General features: G+C 42.7%; 1 protein-coding gene across 2 annotated transcripts in view; it reads right to left on the bottom strand.

The window, feature by feature from the left end:
• Nucleotides 1-6402: 6402 nt before the first annotated feature.
• The window catches only part of chd7 (chromodomain helicase DNA binding protein 7), a 71245-nt gene continuing 52749 nt past the window's right edge, over nucleotides 6403-24898 (bottom strand). The window contains exons 23-41 of one of the 2 annotated variants that reach the window (XM_026312655.2): nucleotides 24001-24212; nucleotides 21950-22149; nucleotides 20836-20995; nucleotides 19136-19225; nucleotides 17387-17490; nucleotides 15698-15827; nucleotides 15057-15172; nucleotides 14385-14790; nucleotides 14003-14211; nucleotides 12919-13911; nucleotides 12395-12561; nucleotides 11774-12028; nucleotides 11349-11516; nucleotides 10988-11218; nucleotides 10689-10889; nucleotides 10306-10446; nucleotides 10061-10165; nucleotides 9707-9887; nucleotides 6403-9486 (exon numbers count right to left, since the gene is read on the bottom strand). In XM_026312655.2, coding sequence (XP_026168440.1) covers nucleotides 8495-9486; nucleotides 9707-9887; nucleotides 10061-10165; nucleotides 10306-10446; nucleotides 10689-10889; nucleotides 10988-11218; nucleotides 11349-11516; nucleotides 11774-12028; nucleotides 12395-12561; nucleotides 12919-13911; nucleotides 14003-14211; nucleotides 14385-14790; nucleotides 15057-15172; nucleotides 15698-15827; nucleotides 17387-17490; nucleotides 19136-19225; nucleotides 20836-20995; nucleotides 21950-22149; nucleotides 24001-24212 — 5061 coding nt within the window. In that variant the 3' untranslated portion in view covers nucleotides 6403-8494. Of the gene's footprint in view, nucleotides 9487-9706; nucleotides 9888-10060; nucleotides 10166-10305; nucleotides 10447-10688; nucleotides 10890-10987; nucleotides 11219-11348; nucleotides 11517-11773; nucleotides 12029-12394; nucleotides 12562-12918; nucleotides 13915-14002; nucleotides 14212-14384; nucleotides 14791-15056; nucleotides 15173-15697; nucleotides 15828-17386; nucleotides 17491-19135; nucleotides 19226-20835; nucleotides 20996-21949; nucleotides 22150-24000; nucleotides 24213-24898 lie in introns of both variants that reach the window. The other variant, XM_026312653.2, reaches the window with a different exon arrangement.

Raw genomic sequence — 24898 nt, 5'->3', positions numbered from 1 at the left:
TAGTTTTCTCGTGTGCAGATATGTCTGCAGAACCAGCTGAAACGTGTCCCTTCCTTTCCTTTGACTGAAACTAGAAACACACCACACACACACACACACACACACACAGTGTTAGCCTCTTCTCTCCTCCCTGTGAACTGCACATGATTGACAAGCTGGAGTTACATTTATTTATCTGCTTTTTATTATCTGTGCAGTTATTTTTTCAATTGAAAGACCACTGATGGCCTCATGTGTAACATATTATATTAATGACATCAGCCATCATCTTCAGCCGCCCATCCATCCGTCCATCCACTCATCCATCCATCATCCCTCTCTCAGTTAGCCAATCAATACCTGATGTCAGGATGAGGTAAGTGATGACTTCAGAGTCATTAAGAGATATGATAGGCTGACACAGTGCCATCAGCAGCCAAGGCTGGAAATGGATTAACCCCAGACACTGTGGGTCGTATTTCACTGGGCTCTAAAACACACACACACACACACACACACACATACATGCTGGCCCACTGAGGATCTCATATCTCCTGCCATAGAAATGGATTTTTCCTTGCAGACCACACATGGCTGATTCATATCTCTATTGATTTAGACAAGGTGGATTGAATGGGATGGAATGAAATTGTCCTCAGAAATAAATTAGAAATGAATTAAATGAATTTCTTCAACATGCACATATAGAAACAGTTACATACAGCAGCAGGAAAGACTGGTTCTAAAATATGATGTGAAGTACAGACAGATACAAGGTGCTTAAACTGATAACACACTACATTTATGACTAAAGATTCACAGTGCTGCTGGAAAAGTAAATGAACTGAATTTATTAAATGATCGAACCTGCTTTGGCAGCAAACAAGCACAGCTGGGACTGTAGCTGTGGGTTAGCCCTGCACAGGGTTCAGGAGGTATTTTGGACCATCCCTCCTGACAGATCTGCTTCAGCTCATGCTGCACTACATGTCCTGTCAGGATGTCTGCTGGAAACAGCCCGCTGAGCTCATTTTGCACTGTCTTTATTGGGTTAATATTGAGTTTCTGACGGGAAAGATTTTCTTTGTTTGAAGCCATTCTGTAGTAGATTTACTTCGATGTTTAGGGTCATCGTCTTGCTGCTTCTAAGCTTCAGCCAGCCACCCTGACAATATCCTGTAGGATGACAAGCCTCTTTTTCCTCTCAATGGCTGCTGTCCATGGCCAGAGGCAGCAAGCAGCCCCAGTCATGTTGCCCCCGCCGCCACTGTGCTTTATGGTTGGGATGCTGCCACCCTCAAAAGTGAAGTGCAAAGCTGGACATCATAGAGACGGGGAAACACCATGTTATTTAATGTGAAAATAACATTCATTTAACAGGCAGACGCAGGTGAAAGACTTACAGCAGCTGTAACTTCACTGGCATCAGGCAGGTAGTTTATATGTCAGCTTTTGAGTAACTTGTGTCTTTCCACAGCTTTGTTTTGGGGTTAGGTGAGAACTGCAGGGTCTGGTTCAGCCTCCCACCACTCATCAAGCAGCTGTCACCAGCTGCCACAACTGACTCAGCCGACGTCCCCCCCAAACTCTGTCAAACCTCTTCTTCAGCAACAAAACAACTAATCCCACAAAGAAGGACTTTATGTTTGCCTTCAGACTCTCTCTGTGCCAGAAGCATGTATCCTCTCCTCAGCTGGAGGAGGAAGTGAGGTTGAATGAACACCATTATGTTTTATATGTGTGTGTGTGTGTGTGTGTGTGTGTGTGTGTATGTATGGGAGAGGGGGTGGGATTGGGGCGAATTGATGCACTGGCTCTCAGTGTCACGTTTCTGCCATTTGTCTCCCTTGGAAACAAAGAGAGAGAGATTCAAACCCCTGAGAAAACAGGAGGACATCTGGACCTGTCTCCTCTCTCTCTTCCTCCTTCCTTGTTTTTCCTTCTCCTTTCCTCCCTCCTAGATTCTGCTGTTCTCCACCCTCCAAACCCCTCTCTCCTCGTCCTCTCTCCTCCTCCTCCACGTGTTTTTCACTTCTCTGGGAGCCATCAATCATGATTGGCTGTAGGTGGTCATGCCGGTGGCAGATGGCTCTTTATCGCTAGAGCCTTGGCCTCTCCATGACAACCGCAGAGAGCAGGAAGTGACACATCCAGTCGAGTGGAGAGAGATTCATCTCGACAACAAACACACACACACACACATATGCAAACACACATACACAAGAGTAACAGAGATGAAAGGGCGAGAAAGGAAGGTTTATTGAGAGAGTTTATTTATCTTACAGTTTCATGGCATTTCAGTGGTGTAGAATTTGTCCACAGTAATGATTACAAGTTGCTTTTTCATTTTTTTAAACTCCCATGGCCACAAGCACTCAGTTTCCCACAATCCTTCACTTATCAACTTCCTACTGAACTGAACAGACTCCCCAGTTGCAGTAAGTGGGCATAGAGTAATCAGGCTGATTATGTGCTCTTGTCAATAACACCCCAAGCAAAGCTAAGTTCTCCCTCCCTTTGCTACACAACAATGGAGAAATAACAAACACAACACTGGCCCTGGTTTTATTTCAAGATAACAGACAGCAGGAAGTGTTACCAGCTACCACAGAAGCTGCAGCCTGTGCACATTTTTCACTTTTCACTAATAGATCAGAACTACAAATTTTTAATATAATATTAGGTTGCTGCCTGTTTGTCAGTCTTCACTTCTCTTTACCCAATTCAAACGCCATCAATTAAAGCTGAACATCTCCACTTCGACAGCATCTTTACTGTTTCATATCAGATCCACTGTGGCAGTATACAGAAGGAGCAATCTGCACACCATTATATTGTACAAGTGCATCTCATTAAATTAGAATATCATCAAAAAGTTTTCAAAATGTCATCTCCTAGAAAACTGTCAAGTCAGCTGTCTTCCCATGATTGTGTGGCCTACTGAACCACAGAGAGACCATTTAAAGGCTCAGGAAACCTTTGTAGGTGTTTTGAGTTAATTAGATGATTATAGTCTGACACCATTAGTCTCCAATATTGTCCTTTTCCCAATATTCTCATTTTCTGAGATACTGAATTTTGGGTTTTCATTAGCTGTAAGTTAAAATAAACCAAATTAAAATAAATAAACACTTGAAATATATCAGTCTGTGAGTAATGAATATATGAGTTTCACTTTTTGAATAGAATTACTGAAATAAATAAATTTTTTGATGACATTCTAATTTATTGAGATGCACCTGTGTATAGTCAATACAGGATTCTTCAACAATTTCTATTAGTATCATTACTATTATTGTTGCACTTTCATAAGGCTTGAGGAATCACATTACTATAAAAACAGTCACTATAGAAGAAGTAGAGGTCATTTTCACTAATATTTCAATATATTTCAATTTTCACTAATATTTCAGTTTCACTAATATTATTCCACACATTGTACAAAGCAGTTCCACAGCATTGTTCATATGAGCCAATGACTCTTCACAGTTATTTTTTGAAACTTTTAGACATTACACAACTTCTGATGACAAGTAAACTGAAGGTGAAGGGAAAAATTGCTGGATCATCCATTTATTGTGGATCTTTCTATTTTGACATCTGGATTAGAAAATCTGGATTATTGTCAACATGATGTAAGGTTTTCTGGACAATAAGGCTGGATAATTACTAATCTGGGAAAATTCAGTTGCAAATGAGCTGGCAGCGCACAGTCTGGCAAGACGTCTTCACGCTAAACATCGCTCAGGCTTTGGCTTCATTTATCACTATTTAACACTGCATATAATAATAAAATCAGGAAGCATGAAGAGTGCATTTGGTAAACACTGAGTTCCTGTTTTTATTTCAAATCAAAAATTCATTCATTGTAGCTTCAAATATCTTGACTGTTATTAATTATGACTCTTATTAATTATATTGCATATAACTTGTTTTTTATTTTGTATTTCAACATTTTTGCAGTGACCTTCAACACACAAGCAGACTGATGGTAGAGCATTCGTTTCTAGATTCCTGGAAAGAGAAATGACGATAGAAGACAAGAATACATGCTGGGTTGGTGGTTCAGTGTGTGTGTGTGGAATAGAGTAGCAGGTGGATTTCACGTCCCACTTCCTCCAGCAAGGCGATTAGGCCAGATGTCTGTCTCTCTCACACACACGCACGCACGCACGCACGCAAGCACGCACGCACGCACGCACACACACACGCACACACACACACGCACACACACACACACACACACACACACACACACACACTCCACCTTTCTCTACTGACTGTGAGAGTAAACACACCCTCAATCACAAACACTTCAATTTGTCGTGCTACTCATGTGAGGGCTGTTTAAGGAAGCAGTATAAGTGTGATTCTGTCATTACAATATTAGCACAGAGACATTAGTGAGACTGTAACCACGTTATAGCATGGCTGTGCAGCTATTATCAGAAACATTCCTGTATGCCATAACTTGTCAAATTATCAGAATATTTCCACTCAGGAAGTGGGTTGTCTCATTACCATGATAAACACAGGCTATGCCAACAATACACCCTTTTCTACAGTGATGTCACCCACCCTAGGGCTACGTCTGATTTCCGGTTTAGCGATGCACTGGTCTACTGAGGGTTAAAAACAAAGCGGCTGTGCTGCATCTCCCTTCTTTCACTATTATACTTGAGTTATTTTCATCTTACCACCTCGATTGTTGAACATGATACTGTGCATATTGTGACTGTTGAGCATTTAGCTCAAATCACTTCCCAGAGCCACTGACATGGCTGCAGCGTCCAAAATCTCTTGGACTCTATGCAGTAGTGCCCTGCATGCACTGGAAACCATTTTATTTGAGTGTCCATATGATGTGTGTTTTCTGTGTTTTACTGATGCGAAAGTACCATCATGTCTCTACAGCGGACAATGAGTAACAGCCTAAACTTTACAGCTCACTATTGACTGTCTAAAGCTTATATGTTTATTCAGAACAACAGGTGGGAACAATGTTAAAGAGAGACCACATGATCTGAACCAACCAATGACAAAGATTACCATTACACTTCACGTAAATGCTTATACATGCTTCCTTTAGGCTATGTCATTAGGAAGCACTCTCTTAATTACCACTGCTATGCAAATGACACTCAGCTGTATCTATCTATGAAACCTGATAACACAAACCAGTGAACCAGATTTCAAGCTGTGTCTAACTGACATAAAGGCCTTGATGGCCAGTGACTTTCTACTTTGAAATTCAGAGAAAACAGAAGTTATATTTGGGCCTAAAAACCTCAGAAATAACATTTCTAAAATTATAGCTACTTTAGATGGCATAGCCCTGGCCTCCAGCACTACTGTGAAAAACCTTGGAGTTATTTTTGACCAGGACATGTCCTTTAACTCACACATAAAACAAATCTCTAGAACTGCCTTCTTTCACCTGTGCAACATTGCCAAAATTAGGAACATCCTGTCTCAAAATGATGCAGAAAAACTAGTCCATGTATTTGTTAACTCAAGGCTAGATTACTGTAACTCATTACTATCTGAATGTCCCAGTATCTCCATAAAAAGTCTCCAGTTAATCCAAAATGCTGCAGCCAGAGTCCTGACAGGAACTAGCAAGAGAGATCATATTTCTCCTATATTAGCTTCTCTTCATTGGCTCCCTGTAAAATCCAGAATGGAATTTAAAATCCTTCTTCTCACATACAAATCCCTTCATGATCAAGCTCCTTCATACCTTAAAGACCTCATAGTACCATATTATCCCAATAGACCACTTCGCTCTCAGAGTGCAGGTCTACTTGTGGTCCCCAGAGTTTCCAAAAGCAGAATGGGAGCGTATAGTTAGGTCTGACTTCAGGTAACCCTGAACCATCCCTTAGTTATGCTGCTATAGGCCTAGACTTCCTGAGGACTGTCCATTGTTGCACAGAGCTCATCTCTCCCCCCTCCTCACATGCATATGCCACTATTGAATGTCACCAACTTTGCACTCTCTCTCTGTACCTTCTGGTCCTGGAGCTGTATATCGCTGATGTGCAGTTACTGGTCCCACCAACCTGCAGTGTCTATTTGTTGTTTATTGTTGCTGTTCTTTTCTCTCTGCTCTATCCACTCACCCCAACCGGTCGAGGCAGATGGTCGCCCAAACTGAGCCTGGTTCGGCTGGAGGTTTTTTCTTCTGTTAAAGGGAGTTTTTCCTCTCCACTGTCACCAAGTGCTGCTTATAAGGGATATTTGGGTATTTGTAAAGTCCCTTGAGCTTGTAGCTTTTCAACCACTGGTTTTAGCAGTGGGTCTCAGCAGATCAACAAAAAACAATAGTATCATTAGAAAACTGGCTTTGTAGTCAAGAGCCATCAGAAAATGTAATAGTGAAGTTGAGTGAAACAAATAATGAGATGCAGGCTAAGGTTTGGTTTCCTAGGCGAATATCATGATTCACTTTTATTAAAAGCATCATAGCTACAATTCATCATACATGATGTCTCCAAAATAACAAAACAGAAAGACACACACCAAAAAAGAAAGAGGAAAAAAAAAAACATTTACATGGTATGTCTGTAAACTTCAAGGCTAGATAAGAATTTTGAGGTAATGCTCTTCAGCTTGCTGGCTAAAAGTAACAAAAAGTCCATTTTTTCAAGAAAAGTAGCTAGGTAATAAAGGTACCTGATTATTTAACTCTTTAACACCAGTGCATCAACAGGAACAGTGAGACAAAATTGATTGCAGTACTTATCATTTACAGTTTTAGTCTTGTTTTTCTATTCATACGACACTTGAGGTTATTCATATATAGTGAGTGTGTTTGTGTGTTGGGAGGGTGAATTTGGAACATTCAAAAGCTGCCCTGGTTATTGCTGTCTCAGCATTAGAGAGGAAAACAAGGATCTTTGACGCGGAAGGTATCTTCCAGAGAGCCAAAACTCATCTCGCCCCCTCCGTCCTAGTTCTTCCTCTCTGTGTCTGCTGGGCTGGCTGTGATAGCAAAGGCTAATGAGACCTGGCCACAGAGTGTGTTTTTGAATGTACTTTTCAAATATTTGAACCACTGCAGTGCTTGATTCATTTCGGACACTTTAACTGGCCTCGGCAGTAGTAACAAATCAAGCACCACTCGTGCTATTCAAGTATTTAAAACCTTGCTGGCGACCAGAGTTGAACTTCACATAGAAAACTAGTGAAATGAAATTGTGTCTCAGTCCTGTTTTGGCCAGGCCTGGTGTCAGTGTGTGTGACTATAGAGCAACAGTCTGAAGAGAAGGTCACTAGGGAGCAGCACTTGGTCTGGAACTACCAGTATGTGTGGGGGGGGGGGGGGCGACAACAAAAAACAAAACAGAACTTTAATGTGGCAGTGACCAGGAACATTAACACTAATGTGCCCCCTTTAAAGAAAAAACCTGAAATATCACATCCCTGTGTAGACTACCGCTCCAAATCCATTCACAAATACCTCCAAACAACGAAGGCTGGCTTTTGGCGGCATGAAGCAGACCAATCAGAAGGCCTAACTGGCAGCAGACCCAGCCCGCCTGCCACTCCTGAGCCAAAAACAGCCGCCTCAAAAGAAAAACAGGATTTGGATGTGGCGGTGGAAAGAATCAAGACTGGTATTTAAACAGTGTGGGACTGGGTTTAACAGTATTGGGTTAGCGTGCACACACAAGCACGCACACATACACTCAAAGGAAAACAGCTGGTAGGACAAGCCCTCCCAGAAACAGTCACATGACAGAGGATTTAGGGAGTTAGTGTGTGCGTGTAGTGGTGGATATCTGAATGTGTGTATGTGTGTGTGCAATTTATGATCAAGTGTGTGTGCTGTGGCAGTCAGTGTGTGAGACTGAGTTTGAGGCCAGTCTAGTTTCCGCCCCAGAGTCTATCTGGTCTGATATGTGAGAACTAAAAACCTGTTCTGAAACAGAACAGCTCAACTCAACTCCATTATCCACAATTGTTTTGCAGCAGCTTTGTCAGACAGACAGCCTGGTTAGCTGTAATGCTGTTTTTTCTTTTGAGAACCAATAAAAGTGCCAGCAGCAGGTGTTTCTTCTCTTTTCCTGGAGATGCTGCTAACAATCAACAACAAAAAAATTCAGAAAAAGGTAATACTACAAAAACAACATTAATTATAGTACTATTTGGAACCTTGTGAAGTTCTGTTTGAGGAGTTGTGGAAGAGGAAAGTGTGGGTGCACACAGGCCAACCAGAGCTGAGGAAAAAAACGTCTGAAGAGCTGAGCTCTGAGTGAGAGGCTGTGAGGACTTTCCCTGACTACACTATCAATCAGAGAGATTTAACTTAACACACACATCTCATTCTCTCTGACGCATAGTAAATATACCTGGCCAAAAGATAAACGACGAAAGAAAGAAAACAACGTAAGGAAAAAAAAAAAAAGGATTCATAATAGTTTTTGTGGTGGAGGCGTGTAAACGTGGGGAGGGGAGAGGAAGGTCAATGAGGAAATGTCTGAAGCCAATCCAGTCATATCTGTCACTAATGTCAGTCACTGTGGTCCTTCTGTGGCGACACCACTGCCTCCTCTTCCTCTCCTCCCATCCCTCCTTCCTCTAGAGCTACACCATCAGCCTCGCCTCTCGTCTCTTCCTGCACTCCCCCCTCCTCCTCCTGCGCCAAGACACACTCTCCTCCCCCATCTTTCAGCACCTTCTTTTCCTCCTGCTCTTCATCTCTTGTGGGGTTTGTGGTCATGGCGTTACCTCCCAGTGCACCGGCCATGGCGCTCTGCAACTCGGCCAGGGTGGTAGCGGTGGGGAAGCCAGGCAGGCTAAGCCCCGCAAGACCCGGAGGTAGGAACATGGAGGGGTAGAGGAGGCCGGGTGCCATGGTGGAGAGAAGGAAGGGATTGAATGCCAGAGAATTGGCAGACATGCCAGCTGCAGCTAGCAGTGTGGCTGCATCACCATTGATAGATGCCTCAGCCAATGAATCAGCAGCAGTGATTGGAGGAGCTGCAGTAACATCATTACCCAATTTCTCAGTTTTTTCTGTTGCTTCCTCAGTCTCTTTCTCCATCATCTTCTTTGCCTTCTTCGGTCCATCCTCATTCCTCTCGGCCCCGTCCTCCTCCTCCTCTCCTGCCTCACAGTCTTCTCTCTCATCTTTTTCCTCCCCCGCTATCTTCCTCTCATCGCTCTCTCCTCCCTCTCCCTCCACTGTTCCATTGGTGTTCCCTGATGCAGAGGCGACAGGATTCGATGCAGCAGGTGCAGCCGTCGTCAGGTTACCTCCAAACAGCCCGCCCAGACTGAACATGTTGGGGAGAGCGGTGGCCATGTTGGGCAGGCCTCCCATTCCAGGCAGCATGAGGGGCAGCATGGAGGCAGCAGCAGCACTGGCAGCAGCCTGCTTGGGGTCAGAGTGGGAAGGGAAGGCCATCAGACCAGCAGCCAACTGGAGAGACTGGAGGCTCTGCAGGGAAGACAGGTCCATCCCTCCAAACAGACTGTTCAACAGCAAAGGGTTGATGCCTCCTGGAAGCGCACACACAGGCAGAGTTTGGTTCTACAGCCCTTTCAGCTTCAACACATTTACTAACTGCTAAGCAATTAAATGAGTCTCATCTCCTACTAAGTGCTTAATAATAGTGCTGAGTAAAATGACAGGAAAATAAAGTTGCATAATGCAAGTGTACTCCCCCAGCATGTAGATTGTCTGTGTGTATGAAGAGGCTGGTTTAACAGGAATTTGTACCTGCAGATGACGCAGCAGAGGCCAGTGAAGCTTGAGCAGCTTGAGCTGCTGCTGTTGCCTGGGCAGCGGCCGCTGCCTTGGCAATCTCAGATTTGGGCCGTCGGCCCCGACGACGGACACCCTCCTCCCTGACAACAGGGCCGGTTAGGAGGCGATCAAACATGGCTTCTGGAAGGAAGCCCTGTGAGGAGAAGGACTTCAGGTTAGAAAGGATCCTCACATTCTCAAAAGAATAAACTGCAAACAATTAGGAAAAGCCAAGAGCAGTTTTCATTTTAGAACATTTTTTACAGTAGCAATGAAATCAACTGTTGTTAAGATGCAAATGTTCATAAGTTTGTCTTGGTTACTAACCGACTGCTTGACAATGTCTGTCCAATCTGGGGCAATAGAAAATTCTGGATTCTCCAACAACCATCTGGGAAGCTCTTTCATTGGTGGAGCCATGGCCCCACCCATCTAAAAGAACAAGAGGAAAAATTTAACCACTACAAGAGAAACACCCACCATCAGCACACAGGCAGTGACCTGGACAAGTTACTGGTCGTGGTTGTGAACAGTACGTAGAGTGGCTGCTTTGACCAGAGAAGCCAGCTCACCTTGCGCCCATTGCGCCTGTTAACCACAGGCACTCTCTCGTCTCCAGTCAGGGTGTTGATGTCAATCTTGTTGGGGTTTCGACAGCGATGGCGCTTCTGCTTGGGTTTTGAGAACTGAGACAACAGTAACTCTTCACTCTTCTAGAGTGGGCAGATATAAAAAGCAGCTATGAGTAATATGTTCTCACACAAAGTCAATTCAAAGTCAAGTCATCATTTAACAAAAGTAAAGCAAGAATAAATGGAACTCTTCACTCATTCAGGAACAGGAGAAGAAAACAGCAGAGGTGTTTAGCAGAAGTTCTGCTGCTTGGGTGTCCGATCCACCCTTACAAGTACTAAGAGGTAAACATGAAAGAAAAAGCAAAGGAAGAGGGCTATACCGGTGTGAACCCAGCCATGTCCATGGTGTATGTTGGGTGCTGCCTCAGCCACTCTCCCAGCTCTTTGTTTGACAATGCTACCTCTTCGTCCTCCAGGCTGCCAGAGGCAACAGATCTGGCACTCGGGCTCTGCTCAGGGACAGTGCGGGCTCTTTGGGCAGCATCCTGAACCCCCTCCACCTTTGCTCCATCCGCATCATCCTTAATGTCACAAAAAGCAAAATTTTAATTTAATGTTAATTATTTTATACAGTAAACAATCACAATAGGAACAACTGGACTTGTGTTATACTCCATACCCCTCCTGCTCTCTTGTTGCCCATGAACAGCAGCTCCAGGCCCTCTACATTTTTCCTGCGGCCTCGCCTTCTTCTCATGATGGGTAGGTCAGTTTCTAGCGAACCATTGGCTCTCTGTTGGGGGGGCGGGGCTTGCTGCAGCAACTCCAGCTGAGTCTTGAGGGAGGGGCTTGTTACTAGAGCACTGGAGAATCCAGCCAATGAGGGAGAGGCCTTGGAGTGATGGATACCCTGAGCAGCAAATACACCGTTTTATGTTAAACAAATTCATTTGAATGTAAAACTTAGTTTGGAAGCATCTAATCACAAGTCACACCAACAAACTAAATGGAGCGATGTTAGCATGCGTTTATGTAAGCACCTTTGTCAGGTCTATGGCCTGGCTCTGGGATTCTACAGCAGCATGGCTCTCTCGCAGTTGAGCCACCATCTCCATCAGGTTGCGCCTCTTGGCTGCCCTCTCTGCTTCAATCTCGATCTTTCTCCTCCTCCTCCTCCGTCGAGGCACTGTCAGGCCCAGAGAGTCCTCCTGCAACATCACATCAGAGGTCACGCCTGCGTCTGTCTGCTAACACCTGTCACATCTTGTCACATTATCGTTACTGGTACTGCACCATGCAGCAACGTTAACACTAAGCACATTTGCAGTATCCCCAACCAGACTGCCAACAGGCTAAACCTACTGGGCTATTCTGTCAGAAAAACTGTTAAATGTCTGTGATGGTTTCACCAACATAATGCATTTGTTTGATTTGCAACTGTGTATGTGTGCACACGAACACTCACATGAACCTGTGGTGATAGTGTTTTATCTTCACTCCTACTGTAAGGCGTGTGAATGCCCGCCATTGTCAGCTCAGCTAGGCTGCGCCTTGTCAGTGGGCTCTCAGTCACTGTAGGTACAGCTGCTGTGGTTACCATGGAGCCATGTCCTGGCAACAGGTTGCTGGGGAAGTCAAAAATGTGGCGTTTGTTGACAGGCCACTTGCCCTTCAGCACAGCCTCACAGATGTTGTCCATTCTGTTGATCATCACACGATCCTAGCGAGTTGAGAAGGAAGCGAGGTGATGAACGTTATTATCGCTACTGTTACACTTCTTTAGAGGTGAAATTGATGTACGCAAATATCTTGCTGGCCAAACTTAAGGATACTTCTGTGAAACATAAAATAACTCTGAACACCAATTTAGAACAAGAACTAAAGTTGAACCAGTGAATTTATGGCGTACTGTTTAGAGCTTGCTTGCTTCCAATTCATTTTGTTTTGGCAGACTAATCATTTAACTAATTGATCATTTTAACTCTAATTTAATGTGCACATCAGCAAGGAGTGTTTAGTTGGACTGACAGTAGTACAACCATTACATGCACTGTAATTTCCATGTTAGCTATTATTTGAGGCTCACTTTAGGCCAGAATGAGAAGGCATAGGTGCGATCCTGTAATGCCTGTAACACTGAAGTTTCCTGTAGGTCGTCGGGGCAGAACCCATCTCTGGTTTCGTCTCGGGCAGAGGTGCTCAAAGATGCAATACTCTCTTCATCGAAGTTCTTCTGCTCCGATGCAGCACTCACTGTAAAGAGAGAGAAAGCTGAATTGCAACTCTTAATTAAAAAGGGTTTTCAAATTGTTATCAGGGGATCCAAACTCATTTTATTCTCTCGCCTCTGAAAATTAGACTATCTCAGGTCATTAGGGGGCACCAGAAATAGACCTGTGACTAAGTGTGGTGTCAGCAATGATGGGGGCTGACGACAAGGACAAATAAACTGACGGGCAAAAGCATTTTAATACACAGAAGTACAGACATATACATTGTGTAGAACTTCAAGAACATCCTCTCTATGGTAAATCATATCCAAAAATCATTATCCCCAAATACATCAAAGCTTCCAACTGTCTTCAATGCTAAACTGACAGTTCAGCATACCTTCAGCCTGAGAGGATTTCTCTGATTTGTCATCTTCATCCATTCTCTCCTCCTCTTCCTCCTCTGGGCTCTTCTCTGGGTCACTAGATTTGGGAGCTGTTGGAGACTCTGGGCTCTCTGTCTCCACTCTGTCTTCCACATCCACAGTCTTGTGGTCTGGTTGTGCTTTAGGGGAGCCAGTATGTTCTGAGAGCTCAGTGTTTGTCTCCTCTTGTTCACTAAGAGAGTCAACAAGACCTAACCTCTTCTTGTCTTCTGTCATGTTTTTGTCTGTATTATCTGCCCTCCCTACTTTCCCACTTTCCTCCTCCAACTCTTCTTTTTCCACTTTTGGCTGGATCTCTTCCTTGACCTCCTTTAGTGGTGAAGCTGTGGGCATCCCTATGCCTTTCCCTCCTCCAACCTCTCCATGTTCTTTCTGTTCTTCAGAAATTTCAGTCTTGGTAAGTGGAATGTCATTGGCATTTCCTTCCTCTGTTTCCATTTTCACCTCAGTCTCTGCTTTCCCTTCTTCAGTCTTCACTTCCATGCCTTCTCTTTCGTCCTCTTTGGCTACATGATCAGCAATTTTTGTAGCACCTGCAACACTCGCCAGCTCTGCTGGTGTGAGAAGGGGTGCAGGACTGCTTTCGGCTTCTCCCATTCCAGCTTTGGTGATCTCTCCCTGAGCTCCCATGTTGGTGCTGGTCCCTCTCTGGCTGGTAAATCGCTGGTGGGCCTCCAAAAAAGCTAATGTCGGGTCATTTAAGATGTGATAATCTGTCCGGCTCACACCATGCTTAGAGGCCCCAAGAAGGAGGTCCCGGTCATGTCGGCCACACTCCCACCACTCCGGGAGGTCTGGAGAAGGCTGGCAGAGCTTCAGGCGCTCAGAGAGCATGGGGTGGGGAAGGACCTGCTCTCGGATACGGCGGAGAAGCTCGATGCGATACAAGGTGCGAGATGCCCGTTCCTCTGTTATGGGGTCAATGATCAAGGTTGGGTCTGGGAGTTCTGCTGAAGTAAAAGACAGAATCGGTCTTTAATAAGAAAATCAACTGTAGATCTTGTTCTGTCCTGCAACGTCGTCAGTGTTTTCTCTTACCTGTGTCAGTCTTGACCTGCATTCTGCAGACCCGTTTACACATGGCAATAAACGAGTAGTAATACTTCTCCAGACTCTCGTCTGTTTTTTTATCCAGTCTAGCAAAGGCCCTGAACTGTGTCCAATCAAATTTTTGACGTTGGGTGTCAAAGACAACTCCAAAGGTGGAAACAACACGGTAGAAATCTGCCTCCTCACGACGAGTCCACCTGGCCAGGAAAAAAAAGAAGTGAGAAAATGTTTAACTTGCCAAAGCAACATGATGTGATTTTGATGACTGGGAGGCTGTATTCCTATCAAGTTATAGTTTTCATTAGATGATTATAAATGTCTTGATATGTGCTAAATAAACCTTGTAATTATGTGACAAAGATAACTCTACCTCTGTCTTCTCTCTTTATAATACACAGCTCCGTCAGACAACAGGGAGCTGCTGTTCATCACTGGTGAAGACTCTGGAATGAACTGTCCACTTTTGGCAAAGTAAGGACTTCCTTTCACCAGATATGGGCTTCCTTCTGATAAGAACATTGCCGCCCCATCTTGGATATAGGGTGTCCCTCCTGTCTCTGTAACCATGCTGATGGAAGGCAGAAACTCCCTACGGCGGCGGCGGCGACCATCAGGCCGATTGAGGGCCTCCTGGCGAAGCTGCTCTCTCCTGTTGGAGCGTTGGTAGGCTGTGATGAGGCGACGCAGGCGGGCTGTCAGAGCTGAGGCTGCTGGCCAATACAGTCGCTCACTGGACCCCAAAGCACTTGTACTTTGACCATTTTCACCTGATTTACCTATTAAAGACAAGTGTGTGAATGACATGGCAGAAAGAAAAGAGATGTGAGATTGAGAGATTATTTCTTCTTTCTTTTACTTTCAGGGAGTCATTTTCACATGACTATAATGGAACCGCACACATGTAAAATCTAAAATCAGGTGGTAAAACTGTTCTGGGCAATGATCATTAATTGATTTCATTTCTAGGTCACTAAAGATATAATAAAATAATATTTCCAAACATTTTTCACCCTTTCCTAGGTCTCCTAAACTTAAACATTACCTTCAATCTCACCCTCCACAGTGTCATCTTTGTCATCCAGTGGAGAGTTTGTGAAGTCATCCATATCATCTTTAAAAGGCATTCTCAGTGGCTTGTACTCTGGATCCTCATCCTCACTGGGGGGTTGAAGGGAGAGGCGAAAATTATGCTTTGTTTTATGCACAGATTTCAAAAGTTGAAAAACTGATAATGTTTTGAAGGTCTGACAAAAGAATAAAAAAACATTAAAAACAAGAATTAAAAAAAAAAACAAAAAAAAACAAAACAAAAAGAAGGTATAGAAGAAAAAGGCAGAAGTGAAAATTCTCTAGCTCCTAACTATAAAAGCTGTGAAACATTAAAACAATACAAAAACAAAAAACACAGACAGGACCTTCAGTTACATACATACTACTTTAATAATAAGCCACAATAAGTTAGATCTTTTGGAGGAAATGGAAAACTGAAATAATTTATTTCTCAGACTTCACAAAGAGCACTAATTGAAATGTTACAAGAGAATGGTTGGTGTGGAGAAAAAGAAGATACAGGAACATGTCAAAAATATGACAAATCAAGAGGCTACAAACAGACCAAAAGAACAGTACAAGGAAGGGGGAGTGAAGAAAGTGCTTTTGGGACATTGAAGCCTGGTTTCTTACCCCTCTGCGCCATCTGCCATCATGTCAGAGCCCCTCTGCTCAGCAGCGATAGCCTTGGCATCAGGCATGCCCACCCTCTCCAAGAAACATAGGGCGGGGTCTGCTCGCATTGAATTGTACTTCTCATAGCCTGAATAGAAAGAAGAAAAAATGTGTTTGTAGCTGTAGATTTCAGTCAGGAACTGGTTAATTTAGGTTCTAAAAGTACTGTAGACTACAAGGTGTTTGGCCAGCAAACGTGTAGCTTAAGACAGAAGGGTCAACAAAGTTCTGACTTTTACCTCACTCTGTCAGACATGATGCTACACAGTCCTACACACCATTAAAAACTGACGTGCACATGCACACAGCTTCAACATTAAATGAAGGAACAGACAAAAACAGCAGCAGAAGGGCAGACCCAGGGAGCCAGCTGCTGACAAGACAGACAGGCTGCATGTGTGTCTGTTTTTGTGTATGCACACTTGCCTCGGTTGTGCGTGTGTGTATGTGTGTGCTTATCCAAGTGAGGCTGCAGGTGCACATTTGTGTCTGAGAGGGAGCGCAAGAGGGGATGAAGAGAAAAAGTATGTGTGTCATGGCGTCTGTGAAAGTGAGCTAGTGGGTGTGAGAAAGCGCGTGTGTTTGTCCGTTAGAGGCATTCAGGCAGAACAGATTAGAATGTGCAGATCCTACTGAGACACATCGGGAAGGAGGAAGGAGGGCGGTGGTGTGTGGAGACGATGGGGGGTGGGGCAGGTCAGATGAGGGGAAAAGCGTAAAGGAGGGGAGGCAGAGAGGAGTGGAAGGGAGGAGAAAAGGGTGATGAAAAGAGACAAGTGGAGAGGACAGGAGCTGGGGATTAAAGGGGGGAGGAGAAGGATGGGCTGCCATTATAGAACCACACTACCTCTTCAAACTTTCATTCATCCCTCCTCTGTCTTTCTCTCCATCACAATTCAATTAGGAAAGATGTAATGCATGAGTGTCTTTCACACACACAGCATTACACACAGCTCTCTGCCTGCAGCCAAATGTTAATCTTTGGGGCCTTTATAGGCCATCACTCTTCTGTATGTGTGTGACGCACTGAGGATTATGATTAACTATGGGTGAGTCCTTTTGTATTCCTGTGTGTGTGTCCTAATTGAATCATAGAGGGTGGCAATGATGAAAGAATTATGACAATTATGCCAAATTAATATGAATGAGGGTCTCCACACACAACACTAAGCCTCATTGGTCTGTCACTGGGAGTCACATTCAGTCACCAGTCAGCACCCAAAGGTGGGCCACTGGGACATCAACAAAACTGGCACATACTTTCTAAATAAAGGTCCAAATAACCAGGTTAGCAGTTAATGGATATAAAAGATTTCATTATTATAACTTTGAAATGGGCTTAGTTTACAACACACACACACACAAAGCTAGTGTTCAAATTTGACCTCAAATCACATTTGCCGTAGCACACTGATCATACAAGTTGTGTATCACTATTGCCATAGTAACACCAATCAACTGGTGGCAGCAGAAATGAGTAGGATGTGTTTGTGTGTGCTTACTGAGTTGAAGCCACTGGAAAATGTTGTGATATCTGTGTGTGTGATGTTGAATTTGTATTCACTGTGTTTACGTGCAATGGCTGCAGTGTTGGAAGATTTAGATTTGTATGTATACGAAGTGTGTGACAATGTGTGTGTTTCCTACCATGTTTGAAGACACCGATGAGCAGAGATTTATCAGCCTCACTGTCCCACCAGTCAGCTGGGACCTCAGCATGAAATGGCTGGGGAATCCAAATATCCAGATCACTGTGGCAGAGATGAACATATCACAACACTGAGAATCGGTTTCAACTATTTTTGTGTGTTCAATTTGCTGCAGTAAGTCATCGGTCTTGAATTTCAATTTATAATGAAGAGAAAGTGCGGAATTCAGATTCTAAACAATTTGTATCATTTCACTGAAAAGCTGTGAACTATTACAATGAAAGTAATCATAAAAATGTTTGTTGTATTGATGTGCAAACATGGATTTCAGTTTGATTTCCAATAGTGATTACGTGGCATACATGAGAACCCAATTTAAAATGAAATCTACAAAAAAAAAAAAAAGTGTGCAGATGGTTAAGGGGTCTGCATAATGAACCTACTGGAGAGAGGAAAAAAAAAAAAAAAAAAAAAAAATCAGAACAAAGTTTCAACATACACAGTTTTCATAGGATAAATTCTGTGTTGTGGCATCAAGCAAACAAAATAATTATGGAAAGACAACGGCAGAAAATTGTGTTTCCAGGTAGCTGTGGAAAGAAAGGGTATAATACACAATGGAAGCAGAAAGACAGGGTGACAGGAGGAGAGAAGAAACCAGGGAAACAGTCCCTTATCTCTGCAAACAGCAGCACGCCCGGCCTTGGCAACACAAACATACGCGTGCGCGCCAAGACTGGCATGCTAAATCCCCCTGGCATATGCTGGCACGATGGCACCCGGTATGCTCATGTCTGGCACGCAGTGAGAGAGAGAGAGAGAGACACACACACACACACACACACACACACACACACACACACACACACACGAACAACAACATAAACACAAGGGTCTGTCACAGTAGCCACCACTGTGTGAGGGGATGGAAAGAGGGAAGGGGTGAGAGAGGGCAACATGAAGTGCATGTGCTTCACATTATAAATGCATTCACATCTGGATGAAAGGGTGATGGGAGATGATGAGAAAAGTGAACAGTAGAGAGGGGAAGAGCTGGACAAATGCCAGGAAAGTGCAGTACGACAGCAAAAAAGATGGAGGAAGCAGTGAAGGAGCTGTCAGGATGAGATGAAGGAAACATTCAAGGTTATCAGCACATATAACTTTCACATGAATATCATTGCACTGAGAGGCCTTGGGTCCAATGGTAATGAGAAATACCTTATAAATGGGTCAAAACTGTGATAAAAACTCACTGGTAAGATAAATGATTGCTCTATCTGTCAAAATAGGAAGAACCCTGCAAAAGAGGCCACTAGAACAGACAGAAATATACCCTAGTAATAATTCATCACACATTCATAAATATCTATCTCTCAACTCACTTTCATGATGCATTCAATACATGAGAGTTTTTCATTAACTGCTACAGTATATCATGTATTCTAGTAATACTACAAGGCTACTTAGGATAGACGAAAAGGAGCAGGCAAAGTAAAAACTGTCATCAGAACTGTAGAATGAATAAGATCTCACAAGGGCAGAGGTAACCAATGTGAGTTTAACACTAGGATTCTTTCACATCTGTGTTGACAACTTTTAAGACCAGTTATGTTAACAGATTATGACAATCTTGTATGCAACACTCCTTTTTAAGATGCCCATACCTTTGCGAGACAGCGTGATCATACCAGACAGACAAGAGTTAAAAGCTGGAGAAAGAAAGTAACAAAGTGCATCTACTAACCTGGACTCGGCTCCTTCCAGGATGTGCTTGGCCTGGGTGCCTATAACCTCCTGTCTCAGATAATACAGCATCCTCACCCTCAGCAACACCCTGAGAAACGGTAAAAAGTTAGTGACGCTGTTTGTCAGGAGGGTTGTCTGATTGAGTTCAACACAGACAAAATATTCCTAGAGTGGATGGTAAAATGATCCATTATTTACTATGTCAATTAATACAAACAGGTCATTTTGCAGGCCAGTCCTATAATCTAAGTGTATTTTGTTTACAATAACACAAAAAGAAAAGCAGAATGTTTTTCTTAGAAAAAACAGTAAATTAATTGCAAATCTATGGTCATCAATAACCAAATGAACACTAATTATGATGTCCATGTAATGCATTTATTTATTTAAAAAACATGCTTTTATTTCAGTTAAATACTTGCTAATAAATTTCCCTCATAGTATCATGTTTCCCTGTCTTAAAATAAGTGCATGACTGATTTAACTGGACTGTCTGGTATGGTATGTATCGTAATTGAAAAGTGCATTCTGCTACAGAACACAAAGGGGTCTTGGATCTTTCATTCTAAATTCACTCAGATGGCAAGTGACCATCACGTTTTCAAGACACTGGCTATAAAAAATATTATTTAATACTCTGCTCCAGCATTTTCTAATACTGCTTTCTTTGGATACAATTTGCAGATGTTTTTGGTCAGAATTATTCTTCCGGTGTCTCCTTCAGTAACAGAAATCATTTCAGTCATGACTGGAGAATACAAATCAGATTTAAACTCCTGACACTGGAAATGCTGAACTCTGGAAGATCTGTTTCACTGTAAACATTTGTCACCAGGATTTAATGCTAATGGCATGTGAAGGAGAAAACAGGAGGAGGGAAGGAGAGGTGGGGGTTGGGAGGATGAGACAAATGGGAGGAGCAGTGGAGAAAGAATTGAAAGGACAGATCTGTGCTGGGAGGGAGGGAACAAAGTTTGGAGAGGCAGCGAAGAGGGGGCAAGGATATAAAGACAGTAATTTGCAACTCATTGTGTGGTGTATGTGTGTATATATGTGTGTGTGTGTGTGTGTGTATGCATCAATGGCATCACAAGTTGCTGTGTGTGAGTGTGTGTTTGTTGGCAGGCTGTGTTCGCTCATCCATCAATGTGCCAGGCCTGATTAGCCACACAACACTGTGCTCCAGCCTAGCAGATGGCACCACATAATCACCCCCAAGAGTGTGTATGCGTGTGCACACACGTTTCACCCACTTCCAACAGGTCTGCCTGCCTAGCACCTGGCCTGGCACACAGCCAGAAACACACACGTACACAGAAACAAACTTCACCCCTCAAGAAAAAAAAAAAATCTTGGGACTAGAATCTGGGGGGCACAGAAGCATATCTCTCCCTGACAACATGAGCGAGCTGATCATAGAGCAAATGAGTGCATGCATGCTGGAGTGAGAGAGACAGAGAGAGAGACTCCTGCATATGTTCAACTTGTGCTGTATGTACAGTTGTTGAGACAGATACACACCTGCCACATGTGCCTGTGTCCTGATTTTAAAGCCCCAATTACAGCCACATTAGTTTTGGGATCCACTGAATAGGTATACTACTTCAAACAATTTTTGAAACTGTGTACAGCCTCTAAAATCACTGGGATATATGTTAGTTATAATCTAACATGCTTCACCAGTGTGTGAAGCCTTACTTGTTACAGTGATGTTTCAGGTGTCTCTTGTAGCTATCCTCTTGCAGTAAATGGTCAGGATTGCAGCTGGCCAACCAATCAGCTCGTGGAGTCTGTGGAGGAGGGGCTGGGGGCTTCCCCTTTTTGCCCTTTCTGCCCCGAGGGACTGGGGTAGAGAGACCTAGAGAGAGCGAGAGAGAAAGTGTAAGGAAATCGTCTGGGATTTTACAGACCTGGAAACATTGTTCAACACTCTCTAGCATGCCCAGTGTTTTTGTCAATTTACACAAAGTGAATAAAGTAATTTAGACACTTTGTGTCTAAACTTGTCTAAAGTGTTCTAAACTTCAGCTTAAATTTAAAAAAACGTTCAAATGTTAGTTTTAAATTTATTTAGACAAGGTTTTTCTATGGCCCATTTCTGTAGATGTACAGATTTGACATTTTAAAAAAACTGGCTTGTTTGCGCCAGCTCATTTTTTTCAGCCACTAGTGGATCTAGTGAGCAGGATCGCAACATCTCTCATGGTTCATTCAGGTGCAACTTAGCTAACGTTATACATTAGTGTTGGCCTATCATATACACAACAATCAACACATTACAGATTTCAGGAAAACAACCCCCAGACAAAATGAAACCTATCTGTCCAGCAGAAATATAATACAGTGGTGTGCCTGCAACTTCTTTTTAGTTGTAGCTTTCTTTTGCAAATGAAAGCTTCTGTAGATGCTTTCTGTGCCATTTCTTGCTAACTGTAGCCATTGAAACAGAGCAGTAACACGTCTGGCTGCAATTTGAGAGAGTTTTAGCTTGCACATTTAGTGCAAAGGCAGACTGCATGCAAGGAGTAAGTAGGCTGACAACGCAGGTCAGCAACATTGAATGGTTGAATAAAAATCACTGGTCAGGCTTTTTTGAGCCCTGGTGCAGACAGCGTTTTTCTTTATGTTGTCAGTACATTTAATTTATTAAATGCTACCAGGATAAAAAGAGAAATTCAAGAAATATTACAAAAATGCTTCTGAAAGAAATCAGTTATACTACCTTTAATCTTACTTTTCTGATACCCAAAAATTGAGCAGTTTGTGGAATCATAGTGTGTCTATAGTGAAATCAGGTCTGTGTGCATGTTACCAGAGTGATTGGAGAGTGTCTTAGTTGTCCCATCTTCACTTGGAGTGATCAGGTCCCAGATAAAACTTTTAATGTTTTCATCCCCCCGGTAATGCAGCAGGCAGTAGGCCAGCAGAGCTCTGCAGATCGTTTCCACATCAGCCTCCTTCAAGGGGCGTTTGAAACGACCATGAGCCAGAATATCACTCCACCTTCCCCAGCTGAAGAAACAGAGAGAGGGACATACCTGTCAGCATATGTACATATGGGTCAGACTTACACTGTAAAATAACAGTAATCCAGGAACACTGGATTAATGGAGCATGTTGCAGTCACAAAGTAGGCTAATGGGGGAAAAAAAAAAAAAAAAAAAGTTCTTGATTGTCAGGCCACTCAACTTACACATAGATCACTGGCTAGACTACATGCACTTTCATGATTGATATAGGCAGAAAACTAATTTTAAAAAAGTCATAACTGTAACCTACATTATAGCATACATAATATGCTATAAAGTATAAATATGATTATACAGTAACATGATATACTGTAACAATTTTCAGATACTTAAAATCATTGTTTTGGAAGAGCAATTTTAAACAGGGCTAAGTTTATTTGCAAAACATAGATGAAATATTACTTTTTTAACATTTTATTGAGTACCTGGTCAACTGACAAAGAACATTAAATACTCCCCTTAATTATCATTATAAACTTAAACCTAAAAGTTTTTCTTAGTAAAATGTCCATGACCTTGTTTGAAGGCTTTGGAATACAAACGCAAACTCTGGAATAGTGAAATTTCTTTACAAATTGACAGTTTGTGATTTTGTACTACACTACTTTCATGGCTTTAGTTTTACTAAAGTCTTGTTTTTTTTTAAAGCTGGGCTCTCATTTACCAGTCTGAACTTAACTATTACTGGCACCGTAACTAGTGCCACCCAGACATTGTTCTGTGTGCGCGTTTTCACACTTAACCCCCCTCCCCCCAATCTCCAGAGCACAAGTAACCCTAAAGACCGGCAGACAGCCTCCTTCACTGTCTTGTTCTCAACTAAATTTTCCTCCTCTGCTTCCCAATCTTCACTGAACCATGTGAACCAGTCACACTCTGAAAGACCGAACAAAAATGGTGGATCAGGGTGAGTGAGAGAGAGATGGATGATGGGAAAAGACAACAGAGCACTGAGCCAAGAGGACAAACCCAGTCAGTGTGTTTTTGTGTCCTAAAGCCTCGGGCTATGAGGCTAGACTGTAACAATAACAACGCTGACATCTCACTAGCACCACTGTTCTTTCTTACACACACACGTGCACACACAGTCATGCCAAGCCAGCCATGAAAATGGAGTGGGCTCACCAGATAATCACTATCTGTAGTAAGTGTGTCACTTTGCCTCAGTGTGCAGTATATGGAGCTCTTGTGACTTTAAAGGCTGTTATTGTGCATAAGTAGAGGTCTGAGTTAAGATAGACTTCACAAGACACACTATCATCTCATAATTGATACACACTCAAATTGTATAGGTTAATTGTAACCACTGCATATAATTACCTGTGTAAGCAAGATTGGACGTGATTTTTGAAGGGACAGGAAAAAAAAAAAAAAAAAAAAGAGAACAGAAGTTGAAAAAGTGAAATTTCAGTGTGTATCACTTTGAAATCTGTGTGTAACAGCTTAACATTAATCAGTTGTCTGTATGTGAGCTTAAACTTGTGACTTTTATGTTCTGGAGAATAGACATGTTTGCTGCGTATACTGTATCTTGTATGGATGCCCAGTCACTGTCTATAAAGTGTGGTGATGCATGTGTATGAGTATAGAGGAAGCACTGATTATTGGCTGTGTGTGATGATGACCTTGAGAGTAAAGAATTCTGTCTACCAAATCACTCCAATGCAGGTCAGCATCATTAAACTTGTGTGCTCTTTCACATGAAAACCCACAAATTAGTTGAGTGATGAACACACATCAGCATCAGCAGACAGTTACTTTAGTATAAAGATTGAAAACCACTAGGTGCTGTTTTTTATCTGCTTTTTGAAAAGGAAACAAACATGTGACAGACCCATAGACCAGCAGGTTCTTTTCCACTCTGAAGCACTCAGATCTGGGATAGCCCTGGGTTTTCTCTTGGGGTCGTCGTGGTTTGGACGAGGGCTTGCTTGGCTCATCCTCATCGCTCTCCAGCTCTGAGAACTCCAGCATCTCGTCTTCTTTGACACTGCTGTAGTGCCGCGTCTGTTTCCTCACTCGTGGTGTGTCGATTACCAGTGTGTTCTGAACACAAATTTAATTAAAATTTTTAGTCATGTATTTTCACGGCCTTGATTTTTTTTCCTTCTCTTATACTTCTTCAACAATATTTAAGAATCTGGTTTCAATTACAGATGGCCTGAAATCCGCTAGCAACAAAAAGCAGAGCACCTTCTGCTTTATTTCTGTGATATGGTCCATTTGTAAATTTCTTGTAAACTGACTTCTATGACTAGTGTGAACCCAGTGGATACATGGCATATTCTGTACCAAATCTGATTAAGTGGCTATTTGACCCCATGGGTTATTCATGACACTGAGAAAATTGCCACCCTGCTCGAACATAACCTGACATTAATTACGCTGTTAAATGAATTTACATTTCGTTCAATTAATTTGATTTGTTTCCCCCTACAACTCCATGAATATATGCAAACAGGATAGTTAGTTTCACAATTATTACAGAGAACTGCAGTCATTTCCATTTTAACATTACACAATAAGAAATCCCAGTGGGAAGGCCCATATTCATGCTCAGAGAGGTGGATTAAGTGTTCCAGTGAAGAGCCCTCCTCATAAGACACAACACAAAAAAGTCAGAAGGGACAAATAAACGACTGAAGAAATTAAGTGACCAAATAGTCAGGGAAAGAAATGAAACTTCCTATTAGCAATATTAGGTTTATGGTATGGTAAGGGCCGGGCTTAGG

The sequence above is a fragment of the Mastacembelus armatus genome, chromosome 17, assembly GCF_900324485.2.
Source record: "Mastacembelus armatus chromosome 17, fMasArm1.2, whole genome shotgun sequence".
In the NCBI taxonomy this organism is placed as follows: domain Eukaryota; kingdom Metazoa; phylum Chordata; class Actinopteri; order Synbranchiformes; family Mastacembelidae; genus Mastacembelus; species Mastacembelus armatus.
This window is presented reverse-complemented; position numbering and strand designations above follow the sequence as displayed.